At 34.5% G+C, this 14,564-nt stretch overlaps 1 protein-coding gene and 1 long non-coding RNA gene across 2 annotated transcripts in view; both read left to right on the top strand.

Moving 5' to 3' along the window:
* Nucleotides 1-14,564, top strand: part of LOC125661203 (uncharacterized) — a 30,526-nt gene that overhangs the window by 925 nt on the left and 15,037 nt on the right. Inside the window, exons 3-6 of the mRNA XM_056147313.1 lie at nucleotides 10,789-10,976; nucleotides 12,400-12,689; nucleotides 12,813-12,935; nucleotides 14,280-14,507. Of these exons, the coding sequence (XP_056003288.1) occupies nucleotides 10,789-10,976; nucleotides 12,400-12,689; nucleotides 12,813-12,935; nucleotides 14,280-14,507 (829 nt within the window). The remainder of the gene's footprint in view (nucleotides 1-10,788; nucleotides 10,977-12,399; nucleotides 12,690-12,812; nucleotides 12,936-14,279; nucleotides 14,508-14,564) is intronic.
* Nucleotides 953-4,981, top strand: LOC130049528 (uncharacterized). Its single transcript, XR_008798072.1, has 3 exons — nucleotides 953-1,484; nucleotides 2,334-2,400; nucleotides 4,564-4,981. It is a non-coding gene; the product is annotated as an uncharacterized LOC130049528 (long non-coding RNA).

Genomic DNA, 14,564 nt, shown 5'->3' on the forward strand with positions numbered 1-14,564 from the left:
TCAAGCAACAAGCGATTTATATGATTTTAGCATTAAAATAGAGGGGTATTCCCGAATTTAAGAAAAACTGCCTCCGTGAAACAAAATGAATTTAACATGAACATGTTCATCGAGCTTTCCACTAAAAAAAAAACTGTTGCTTTTAAATTTTGTTTCACGAGGGCATTTTTTTGTAAATATCAAATAATCGAAACGATTTCACTGATATCAATTTCAACTTCTCATTAACGTTAAATTTTCATTGCAACATAAGTTCTACTGCTGGGTTCAGTGGATAAGGTCGTAGAATTTAATGTGTAAAGAAGTCATCTTTTCTAACGGCTGGGTTCGAATCCCTCACGGACATAAGCTTCCCCCCCCCCCCCTTCAATATTACATTTTCGATCTAGATTTTTTTTTTCTTAATTGAAACACGCGTACAATGTGCCGAGTTTGAAATAAAATTCCAACCTAGACACTGTTTAGTTTGTGAATGGAAGTCGCAACAAACACGCCGAATACAGCATGTGATACCTGTGTTTTTAACGAGAATTGTTAGGTTTTAAGACTGATTCTATGTAACTATCAAAATTCAGTGGCCACGGTATGTCACAGATTTTTATGAAACTTTGTGTGTAACAATATTATGATAGATATAAAACAAAAGGGACATGCAAAGGTTTGACTTAGCAACGGTTGCCATGGAAACCGATCCTCTAACAACAGCTGGACAAGATATGCACATGTATGATATATTTTGAATGATCAAAAATTAAACGCTATTGTTTATAAAAACAACAATTGTAAAAATTATTTTCAGCTAGGTTCTAGCTTTTAGAAATTTTTTTGTATTTATTTAATCCTTGAAAACAATAGAAATAATTATTTTTATGATGTATAAGGGTTTGATATATGTAATTTTTAGAGAGGGATAAAATATATTTGCCTAGTCATTTGGTGTAAACTCACATGCTAGTAAAATGTATTGAACCTTACTTTAAAAAAGTACAGAAACACATTTGTGGAGAAACCAAAGGTAAACACATAAACCAGTAGTTTCCTCTGGTGCACAAACCAAAATACACCAGAAAGAGTTATTGCCCTTTGTAACACTCTCTTGTATTGGAGATATGAACAGCCTTCATTTGTTTTCAGTATGGCAGGAGGTGGAAATTGAGTTTTTATTCAATTTGTTCTTCAGAAGTTTATCAATATCAGATGCTCTTTGTTCACTTAATTCACTACCACGATCTTTATCTTCAATTGTGATAAAGGATTCCGGTTTATTTCATGGAATACAAATCCGTTTGATCTTTGCCAATAGTTACCGGACTCTAGCATCCAATCGTCTACGTATTCGTAGAAAAAGTAAATGTTGTGGAATTTAACGCTTTATTGCATCACATCCGACTAAAAAAATGACCAGGGAAACAGAAGGCTGACAGACATATTCATAGAAAATGTGAAAAAGCCCTGCCTGTTGCCGTGTTGGAACTTGTATTGACGTAAGTATTCTATTTGATTTAGAATCCAAATTCTAAAGTAAAGGCTGAATAAAATGTATCAGAAAATTTGGCTTTTAGTAAACATATGAGAACCCCAATTTATTTTATACTGCCAGCCAGACTAGTCAGCTATAGTGGTATACATGTAGACTGAACATTGTAAGTAGTCCTGTCATTTACTGCATGGGTGTACAATATAGAATACTAGTTAAGTATGTCCCCAACCTAACATTCACTCAGGGAGTTTCCTATCACATTTACACAGAGTTCAGGATCTGTAAAAATTGGGGAATACTTATAAAATCATGTTTCATGTGGAAATTTTCAAAAGGACTAGGCTTAATTTATGTAATCCTAAGTGATGACCTCTCTCTCTCTCTCTCTCTCTGACTGTCAAGTTTACAATAAAAACAAACATGTGAATGCCTGTGTGCATTCTAGATAAAGATTGTTAAAATCATATATATTGGTGAGCCAGGCTACTTTCAAATTTGTTTACCTGTGGTAACCCCCACTAATATGTGATGGTTCTAATCTACAGAAGAAATCACACAAATACTATTATGATTTAAAGTTTTCTCATCTCTGTAATTATGAACTTTAGGACACTTGTTTTGGAAAAATTAAATGATGAAAAATTGATGATTTTGAATTGGGTCCTGTAACTAGGCCCTCAAATTTTAATACATGTAGGTCCTGTCAACTGAAGTAAATCAAAAAATATTAAATGTAAATTGTAAATATTCAAATACTTTTGAATTCTTACTTTTTCATCCAATAATCACATATTTTGGCCAAAGTACATGACCACTATTTTATGTAATTAATATGTGCTTTTCTGTGTTTCAGCTGTATGAGCATCATACTGTGCAAATCACCTAAAGATGGAGTTGACCAAGTTGCTGACTTTGAGGAGGTAAATATTCAGCATTAATGCATACACATTGAATACATAATTTGGAATTCAAATTTGAATCCCAGTATTATAAATCCTAAAACAAATTAATAGATGTGGGGAATGTGGTACATTGGGTTTGGTTTCTTGGTTATAGAGCCTGCATGGAAACTGAATTCTCTAGAATAATCACAGGAAACCATCCATTTTTTATGCGACATGATGACTTGAAACGTTTTCATCACAACTTCCTAAAAAATTTTTATTACTTCACTTAATTAGCATACTCAAAAAGACTAGTTGTTTTGTTGTCAATAATGCACATATATATGTACACATGTGTATGAGCTCAGTATCATTTGTAAAAATGATTAATTCTAATTAGGTCAATGTTGAGAATCACTCAAGTGACCTACATGTTGCTATTTGTGTGCGTCAGTCATCATAAGACGTTAATTGAACATTAATATTTTTTCTTGATAACCACCCTTCCAATTCTTTTCAAATTTCTTTTAAGCATCTTTGGAACAAGGGGAATTAACATAGATTGTAAATCTAAGGACTCTGGATTGACGGTACTTTTAAAATGCTCTATACCAAAATTGAGAATTTTGTTTTAGAACCAGGGTTTGATTTCTTCAATTTCATGGAGAAAACTTTTTCAGATATACACTTCGTTAAATTGTAGAGTTGGGGAGGGGGGGGGGTATAAGTGTATTTGACATTTATTTGTGTCCAAATTATGCAATTAATACTGAGGATTTCAGCAGTAGTCTGTTTTTAAAACAACAGACACCTAGAATTAAGAGCACAATGAAAGCATACATGTGATAAGGAGGGGGGGGGGGTGACTTCATAATAATGCCTGAAAATTCTTAACAAGTAAATTTTTACAAAAATTTTACACTAGAGATGCCAATTCAAGATAATTAACATGCTTTGTTTATTGGCATCTGGTGTACATTTAGCAACAAGTAGTGTTAATTGTGAAACGATAAATTGATAATTTACATGTATGCGTTGGTTGTACATGTGTTTTAGGCATATCTTATTGCATGTTTTGTTGTGTTTGGTTGTCGAAAATATTGATAGAAATTAATAATGAAGAATTGCTGATATACTAAGGACATCATGATTCTGAGAAATTGAGGACTAGTTAATATTTACATACTTTGTTACATCATGACCATACATTGCTTGCAAGAAAAACACACATGGGCCACATACATGTAATCAGTGACTAAGACATTTTGTTCAGTTATACTGTTTTCAAGTCATTACACTTAATTCTTAGAAAAATTCCTTAACTGGCAATTGATTGCAATCAGAAATTGCAAATTTTCTATTTATTTCTTACTTGACACCATCGAATGACAGTAATGTGATGCGCGCTCCCTGTAATCAGGGGGAAATAACTCGTATAGCATTGTGAAAAATGTAGCTCATTGATTATTCATATACGTTTGAAATATTTTATGGTTATACAAGATTTTTTACAATAACTATTGAAAAAGACTCAAACACAATTTATGTTCATGTTATGCATAAATCTTATTAAATCATTGACTTCACAAAATATTATGACATCACAGGAGGGTGGAACTACCTTAAATAAAGCTGAATGCTTATGAAGGAAAAACAGAAAGGGGTACCAAAATTGCGAATTTCGAAAACACAGGGTTGTGAATTTGGGTCCAATAAGGTTTGTGGACATCTTGTTAATTTATGAGTATTAACACTATTAATAGCTCTTCAATACAGCATAAACACATGTATACAAACTGTATCAAAACATAACATCCTTAGGCCAATTCAACTTAATTAGTAAGATTATCATCCTGGGTCACCAAAAGGTATGGGGCAGACTGTGGGAAGATTTTATTTTTTAATTTTTATTTTCTGAGAAATATATTGATGACAAACGAGTTTTTGTCAACAGAAGTGCATAATTTAATGCCAGATATATAAATCTATGTTATTTCACAGATGATTTTTGAGGGGCGGGTGGGCGGGCATGATAATCTATCAACTAAGTAATTAATTAAGTGGTAAAATTACTATTCTAGCATCATGAATGATCTTGTACATGTAAATTTAGTTTAATCAAATTGAATTAGGTGTGTACTGTATGAAAATGTGAAAAATTAGATGAACTTTTCAATATTTGTTCAACACATTTTTTAGAACTTGAAGAGCAGAAGATGCATTCCATGACTCTTATGTGATATAGAAGACAAAGAAGAGCTCTTGAGAATGGAAAAAAAAACTGCGAGTTTTACAGTCAATGAACACACCTCACGACACAAGTCCATCCTGATTCAGTAAACTATTCTTCTAAGGATCACACCATGACTTAGTTAAGATCAAGTTTTGGTGTCAGAAGACTAATGTAACTAAAACATTGCAAAATTAACCTGCAAGTGTCTTATGTGAGCCTACTGAATAAGGATTCATTACTGAACAGTTGAAGGAAAATCACTATTATAATGATTTTTAAAAAAAGATGATTGTGTTGTTTGGATAACATTGTGATCCATGTTTGTTGAATAAACAACTTTGCAAAAATGAGTTGTTCTGTGTTAATATTATAAATTTACTAATTACTGGTATGCCAACATAGATTACAGTAACAGTGAACAAACTTCAATAAATTTTAAAGTTTCATGCAGTTTCTGCAGTAGAAAATGACACCTATTGATTTTCTGGTCCAAAGGTCACCAGGTGCAATACAATACTCTGTACAATTGATGTCTGACCAGTTTCTTCAGAACCCTTTGATTGATAGTGATATTTCATACAGGGGTTGGTCACTGGTAGTATATGACCCCCATTAATTTTCAGGTCAAAAGATTAAAAATGACAGGGGCCTTCGTGGCCGAGTGGTTGGAGCATAGCGTTCAAAATGACACGGCCTCAGTCGGCGCGGGTTCGAATCCCGCTCGCGCTGGTATTAAGTGAGAAAGTTTCCCAATTTACTTTCGGAAGGTCGGTGGTCTCTTCCCAGGTACATTGTATCTGAGTTCTCACTTTCACCAATAAACACTGGGCACCACCAGAAAACTGAAAAATTGTTCAGTGTGGCGGAAAATATCAATAAATCAATCAATTAAAAATGACTAGGTGCAATGTAGCTAGTACTCTATGCAATGGTGTCTCCCCAATATCTTGGGCCTGTTGTTCAATTATCGTATTTCATATGTTTGTTGGTTATGAATAGTAGATGACCCTAATGATTTCCAGGTCAAAGGTCAACAAATACAAGGCAGTACAATGAACAATTTATTGGTATCTACCCAATATCTTGAGAAGACTTTTTATAGTTATTGATAATAGTTTACATGACAATACAGTACATGTAATATAGCTCGTTTATGGAAATGATTGCAAAATCTACTTGGTGTTTGGGGAGGAGGGGGGGGGGTCCTACTGGATTACAGTTTATGTTTACATGGTTTTTTTTAATCACTCTAACTATTTTTTATCAATATGTTAAACTTCTCCGTGTTTATTTTTGAAATATCAATTGCTCATATTGTTCATTTTCACTGAAAATGGTGTAGGTTGTATTATTTGTCATTAGTATGAATTTTTGGCAAAATGCCCAAATCTACAGTTTTCGTACTACAATAGATCTATTGCACTACGTTTCACCATTAATCTTTTTATATACATTAAGAGTCTTTGATATGGACATCCTTTGATGACAGTTGATTATGCTGTATGTATTTTCCAAATTATCTAATTTCATCAACGAAATCCAACAAAAAATCCCGTTTTGGCAAAATGCCCAAATCTACAGTTTTCGTGCTACAATAGATCTATTGCACTACGTTTCACCATTAATCTTTTTATATACATTAAGAGTCTTTAATATGGACATCCTTTGATGACAGTTGATTATGCTGTATGTATTTTCCAAATTATCTAATTTCATCAACGAAATCCAACAAAAAATCCCATTTTGGCAAAATGCCCAAATCTACAGTTTTCGTGTTACAATAGATCTATTGCACTACGTTTCACCATTAATCTTTTTATATATATTAAGAGTCTTTGATATGGACATCCTTTGATGACAGTTGGTTATGCTGTATGTATTTTCCAAATTATCTAAATTCATCAACGAAATCCAACAAAAAATCCCGTTTTGGCAAAATGCCCAAATCTACAGTTTTCATGCTACAATAGATCTATTGTACTACGTTTCACCATTAATCTTTTTATATATATTAAGAGTCTCTGATTTGGACATCCTTTGATGACAGTTGATTATGCTTTATGTATTTTCCAAATTATCTAAATTCATCAACGAAATCCAACAAAAAATCCCGTTTTGGCAAAATGCCCAAATCTACAATTTTCGTACTACAATAGATCTATTGGACTACGTTTCACCATTAATCTTTTTATATACATTAAGAGTCTTTGATATGGACATCCTTTGATGACAGTTGATTATGCTGTATGTATTTTCCAAATTATCTAATTTCATCAACGAAATCCAACAAAAAATCCCGTTTTGGCAAAATGCCCAAATCTACAGTTTTCATGCTACAATAGATCTATTGCACTACGTTTCACCATTAATCTTTTTATATATATTAAGAGTCTCTGATTTGGACATCCTTTGATGACAGTTGATTATGCTGTATGTATTTTACAAATTATCTAAATTCATCAACGAAATCCAACAAAAAATCCCGTTTTGGCAAAATGCCCAAATCTACAGTTTTCGTGCTACAATAGATCTATTGCACTACGTTTCACCATTGATCTTTTTATATACATTAAGAGTCTTTGATATGGACATCCTTTGATGACAGTTGATTATGCTGTATGTATTTTCCAAATTATCTAATTTCATCAACGAAATCCAACAAAAAATCCCATTTTGGCAAAATGCCCAAATCTACAGTTTTCGTGCTACAATAGATCTATTGCACTACGTTTCACCATTAATCTTTTTATATATATTAAGAGTCTTTGATATGGACATCCTTTGATGACAGTTGATTATGCTGTATGTATTTTCCAAATTATCTAAATTCATCAACGAAATCCAACAAAAAATCCCGTTTTGGCAAAATGCCCAAATCTACAGTTTTCATGCTACAATAGATCTATTGCACTACGTTTCACCATTAATCTTTTTATATATATTAAGAGTCTCTGATTTGGACATCCTTTGATGACAGTTGATTATGCTTTATGTATTTTCCAAATTATCTAAATTCATCAACGAAATCCAACAAAAAATCCCGTTTTGGCAAAATGCCCAAATCTACAATTTTCGTACTACAATAGATCTATTGGACTACGTTTCACCATTAATCTTTTTATATACATTAAGAGTCTTTGATATGGACATCCTTTGATGACAGTTGATTATGCTGTATGTATTTTCCAAATTATCTAATTTCATCAACGAAATCCAACAAAAAATCCCGTTTTGGCAAAATGCCCAAATCTACAGTTTTCATGCTACAATAGATCTATTGCACTACGTTTCACCATTAATCTTTTTATATATATTAAGAGTCTCTGATTTGGACATCCTTTGATGACAGTTGATTATGCTGTATGTATTTTCCAAATTATCTAAATTCATCAACGAAATCCAACAAAAAATCCCGTTTTGGCAAAATGCCCAAATCTACAGTTTTCATGCTACTACAGATCAATTGCACTCTGTTTCACCATTAATCTTTTTATATATATTAAGAGTCTTTGATATGGACATCCTTTGATGACAGTTGATTATGCTGTATGTATTTTCCAAATTATCTAAATTCATCAATGAAATCCAACAAAAAATCACTTTTTGGCAAAGTGCCAAATTATAATACATTGGTACAGCAGTCAGTAACACACTCTTTACCATAGGTGGATATAGATATCATAAATAAGGAGAGAATTTTATGGGGAATCGAGATTTATGGAGAAAATTAGTTGTCTTTTTCAATTTTTTATGTACCACAAGGACAAAACATGGGCAAAACGGGCTGAATTTTGCAGTTCAATTAGCCCTCATAGACTGCTGTCGGTTTCCATGGCAACGGATGGTAGATATTCGGTGGTGGGGTTGAAATTATGTAAGATGGTGCAAGTAAAGTTAATACTGTGAAAATCAAAGAAATCTGTGACATTGAGTGGCCAGACCCTATCTGATTTCTTTGATTTTTACATAGAATTGATCTTAAAGCTTTGAAAGAAAAATGTCAAAAAAGGTAAATAACTGTTAATCAGTTTGTATGGATAAGACAATATGTATTCCAGTAGAAAATTGTTGTGGTAAATCAATGTTTTCAGGTGCATTTACTTAGAATTTTGTTGAACTTTATTAATGCTTATTAAACTTCCCATATTTTGGTTTGTGGCCAGAGTTATATACATATGTTTGCAGAAAATAATACATACGAGTCTATAAAAGAGCTTTTAGATTGTAGTAGTGTAGAATATTAAATATCTGATTCACTCGTAACCCTATACATTGTATCTAATGCTAAGAAAAAATAAAACAATTCAATTTTCACGATTTCAAAAAATTATGTTTAGACTATGCACGGACACAGGCTTGTACTTAGTTGTGGGGAATCCCTCGGGTATTTAAATGGCAAATACGTAATAAGAGTTTAAATAGGAATGAAGGTATGTTCTACGTCACTGGCGTTAATTAAATACAGACACAAAGCTTCGATTAGGGAATATTTCCGCTAACCCTCTTTGCTGATATGGTATAAATACTAAATGCTAATTTAGGAAAAGCAGAAACGGATGTTCCAAAATTGTGAATTTAGCAACCCCAGACTATTGTCTCTAGCACGGGTCCAAATTAGGCATGTTGTATTAGTGTTACATTCAGAATGCCCCCCCCCCCCCTTCAAAGAAGAGGGGATCCGGGTTAGAATAGGTACTCAGTACCCTTTGCTTGTCGTAAGAGGCCACTAAATGGGGCGGTCCTTCGGATGAGACCGCAAAACTCGAAGCCCCCTATCACAGCAAGTGTGGCACGATAAAAAGGTCTTGCTCAAAGGCAATAAGCGTCGAGCATAGGTCTAAATTTTGCAGCCCTTCACCGGCAATGGTGACGTCTCCATATGAGTGAACTATTCTCGAGAGGGACGTTAAACAATATTCAATCAATCAAAGAAGAGGGGCACCTGTCGGTCAGTTGGCATGTCGATCGGTCGATAGACCACATGTTGTCCGCTCAATATCTTGAGAACACTTCACTCGATCATAATGATATTTCATATGTGGGTTGGTTATGAGTAGAAGAGGATCCCTATAATTTTACAGGTCAAAACGTCAAAGGGCAACGGTCAATCTTTTTTGGACATAGGATTGATTGATTGGGGTCTGGACATAGGAATATACTCTCCGCTCAATATCTTGTCAGTTGAGAACCGTTTGCTTGACAGAAATTAAACTTGGTTTACCGGTACATCCTAAGGAGTAGATGATCCCCGTTGATTTTGAGGTCACATGGTCAAAGGTCAAACTGGACATTGGAATTTACTGACCACTCAATGTCTAGAGAACCCTTTCATCAACAGACATCAAGCTTCGTACACTGGTACATCTTTAGGAGAAGATGACCCCTATTGATTTTGAGATCACGTGGTCAAGGGTCAAACTGGACATTGGAATATACTGCCATCTCAATATCTTGAGAACTCTTTGCTTGACAGACAACAAACTTGGTACACTGGTACAAAGGAGAAGATGACCCCTATTGCTTTTGAGGTTTAATTGGCAAAGGTCAATGGTCAATTGTTGAACTGGCCATAGTAATATATTGTATCTTATATTTTAAGAATTATTTGCTTGATTGACACCAATCTTGGTACACTGGTACATCATAAGGAGTAGATGACTCCTATTGATTTTTAGGTCACATGGTCAATCCACTCTTGACATAGGAAGATGGTCTCTGCTCAATATTTTGAATTGATGATACTACTATCAATTAAATGATGCATGCGTATAACCCTTTTCAATGTTGCACCATGGAGGCATATGTGTTTTACAAATATCTTTTGTTATATTATCTAAAGCCTTTCATCACTAAAACACTTTCGAGGCAATTTTAAACAAATATGTATTCTTAAAACTTAAGCATGTACCTTTGTTAAATATATTTTAAAGGCCTTGGGACTAGTGATACATATAATTACTGATCAGGTGTAATAAGGCATGTGGGCCTCTTGATTTATATCCATTTTATTGCACTACGTTTATTGCACTACGGATGTTCGTCAGAAAATATCCCTCGTCTAAATGAACCCGGTGTTCCGTATTCGCTTTTTACAGTACGGCCAAGCGGGCTCAAAGATGCCCGGACGTCGAAAGGATATAAAGGCAAAAGTTTGGGAATAAATTTATAGTTGTGATTTTTTTGTTCCATAGGACCCATTACTCATCAAATGTGGAAAAGACCTTACGTGTCGCCAATGATCTTACAGCCATCCTACTTCAGACTGACTTTTCCCGGGATCTGCAACAGTATCTGTCAAAATCTCACCCTCGGTATCACAATGCCTTGGAAGAGATACAGAGGGATATTTTGTCAGATGAAGTTAGTGTTCTCGTGGGCGGTAAGTCCGTTTACCTGATTTACTGGTAATATATTTATATGAAAAGGTGAAGATAACGAACAGTAATGAATCTCAAAACCTAAAAGGAATACAACATATATAGGACTCATGACGGGTGTGCCATATTGGACAAACCCTCCCTGAATATACTAGGTGGAAGCCAGGTGCATAGAAGGAGTAAACATCCTTTGCGGACCGGTAATGTATATGTGATACCTTACTAGAATCTTCACCCAGGGGCCACACATTTCACAATTTCGGTAGAATTTTCATAATTATACACACAGTTTATCTACTATATGTCCCCTAGGGACAAAAGATTTTTAGAGATTCGTTCACATATATATATAAGTACATATTTACGTATTCCATTTGCTTAATTTTAATCAAAATAATGAATTACATGTACCCAATAATCTTTCCTTAAAAAGAATATTAGGAAAAAAAATTCGGAAGTAGAACAAAATGGAAATATCCAAACATGAGGCTTATGTAGTTTGCTTTGCGATTTCTGATATTGGCATACATACTTCTATGCATGTTTGTACATGTACGACATTAGAAAGATGGAAACATAGCATATGGTCATTGATTATTAATTAAATTACACGATACCACGAGAAAATTAATACAGTTTTTCTGTTCTTCACTCGCATTAGAGGGAGTTCCATTTTGGGAACAAGTTATTGTTGAAGGAACCCTCCCTCTGTAGAAAAAAGAGAGTCAGACAGATTCATTATGTTCAGTGGTCTGTATGTGTTATGAAAATGACATAAATGATTTTTAATGATATAGGATATGAAATGTGTATGTCCCGGACTTGTAAAGTGTATAGAGCTCGGAAGTCAGTTGCCAAACTCTCCACAAATGGGTGGCAGTTATATCAAGATGGTGCATTACACTAAACTTTTATTTAATGGATCCTTTAAGCACCTTGTTGTATGAAGTATGCTCTCACCATCGAAAGAGTTGCACAGGCTCTAAATTATTTAATTTTTTGTGACTTTCCCCAAAATGATAGAAAAAGGTGTCCTAGGCACCTAATCCCTCCTCTGATGTGTCCAGGATCCATGTTTGCCCAACTTTAAATTTTGTATTCCTTATAGAAGTTAAGATATTAATCACAATTCGTTATTTTCACCTCTTCATATGCAACTATTACGTGAGGATCCGGGTTGGAATAGGTTCTTAGTACCCCTTGCTTGTCGTAAGAGGCGACTAAATGCGGCGGTTATTCAGATGAGCCCGCAAAAACAGAGGCCCTGTTTCACAGCAGGTGTGGTACGGTAAAGATCCCTCCCTGCACAAAGTCAGATTAATATCCAGAAGTTCATAGTTAGTGTTTAAAATTAAAACATGGACTCCTGAAAGGGCAAATCTACCATAAACAGGAAAACTTACCGCATATCATTTTTATAAACAGGTGAGCGATGCGAGGCTAAGCACCAACTTTTATCAAGATTTTGTGGTGATTTAATCACAATAGAGTCCTACAGAAAAATTAGCAACGCCGATATTGTGATTAAAGCTGGAGACGGCCCCGGGGTCAAAGTTTTCAAACGAGGAGAACAGGTTCATGGCCTGTCTTGTAGGGTTGAAAACGCTCAAAAGGATGAGCATAAGGCAATCAAAGAACATTTAAATTCCGTGGCGGATGATGTATCAATTCTTCGAGGCTGCTATATTGAAATTGTGAAAACAGATAAGTCAAAGGTACGTATAGTATTTAATAATTACGATTCACAAACTCCTAAACAAAACGTTTATTAAATACAGTATGTAGATACACAGAAATACGTGCTGCATGTACCTAATATTTATCCTCTCTGATTCCAGGTGAATGCGACGTTTCTAGATGTTCCTGATGATTTGGGCGGATTTGCAATTATAAAGGATTATTTGAGGCTGACGACCTGTTTCATTTTCGTGGTGGATATCAGCAATATTAACGATATCCAGGTGAATTTTTATTGGTACACATTTAAAAATATTTGAATATGGATTCAAACGATGTTTCAAAATTAGAAACTAGTTTTTGTTTTATGACGTTTCACCGCAAATTTCACTGTTACACTTTTGGAGCTTCTAGAATAAATTTAAATTTGCAACAATTGATAATTTAATGATGTTCCTACGTAAAAAAAAAAAAAAAGACATTCGATGGAACACACAAGGGTTGAATTCTGTAATTTGACACTTCTTTGGATTACGAAATGTATCACTGTTACCTTCACTTTTTACATGCATGTGTTCCCCAAAAAATCCATGCCTCAATGCGAATATTCATTAGTTAAACGGCTATGAATATTCAGTATCTCAGAAAGGATATCTCGTTTTAGAGTCACGTGACTGATATGATATTCAGTGCAGGACAGATCAATCGTTCTCAAATTTACTGAAAAAGATGGTGGGAACTGACTAATATTTCGGAGATAACGATAACGATCACTTATTATTAAAATTATAAGACTTTGTATCTTCCTCTTTAAAAACCAAACATGACATATTTCTCCTTAGCTGGTCCAATATCATAACTCCTATAAGCAATATAAGATAAAGAGTTGGGCAAACACGGACCCCTCGACACATCAGAGGTGGGGTCAAGTGTCCAGGAGGAGTAAGCATTCCCTGTCGACCGGTCACACCGTGAGCCCTATATTTTCATCAGGTAAACGGAGTTATTCGTAGTTGAAATTAGTGTGCCAAATCCGTCTAACAAGTGGTATGAAACACGTCAGACAGCATTTGACCCATTGTTAGGTTGTATTGGCAAATAGATCGTTATAACGACAATAAGATTTGCAAAATGCTGTCTTTAAACGAGACTGTTGAAACCCCTACATCATTAACTTTGTCAGTAGCATGCCTCGATTTAAAAACTGACCATACGCAGAACAAGCTCTTGCGTATAGAATCATTTGAGAGATAAAAACACCATATGTAGGTGATAATGGAATATTACTACATAAATATGGGGAGTTGACGATGGAGAAGCTGAAATCATCCCGTTTGTCATGAATTAAAACCATAGACTTACAGGATATCGGTGTAAACAGAAAACAGCCATTTGACAAGCTGACTTAAACATTGATAACAGTAGTGAATAGCGACAGAATAATTGGACATTTTATCCGTAGTACAGTTATAAAGGCTTGCATTTTGACCTCGCACAGTGCGAACTGCATCTGGGGAATTTCTGTATCTTTCTATGATTTTTTTCCGGAGACCTTTATCTACGCTGCAATTCCTAAAGTTGGTTATTCATAAAATGATTGTTTATATCTGCTTTTCATTAATCTCCAGAAATCAAAAAAAGTCCTCGGCAATATTATATGGAAACTGAAAAACATTACGCCCTTTCATGCTGACAAAGTCATAGTTGTTCCGAACAAACAATGGAGTAGAAAATGTGAAACGCTTCCTAATACAAACCGCCCACCGCGTCCCAGAACTGAAATATCTACCCTGGCTATCACAGACGCGATGCCTTTCATCAAAGTGGAAAATGTATTTGATCTACATTTACTCAAGGTTTGTAAATGAAAGAAATAATGATGTATGAATACATGCATGTATAATACCGTGTCA

Source organism: Ostrea edulis, chromosome 8 (assembly GCF_947568905.1).
Source record: "Ostrea edulis chromosome 8, xbOstEdul1.1, whole genome shotgun sequence".
Taxonomy (NCBI): Eukaryota; Metazoa; Mollusca; class Bivalvia; order Ostreida; family Ostreidae; genus Ostrea; species Ostrea edulis.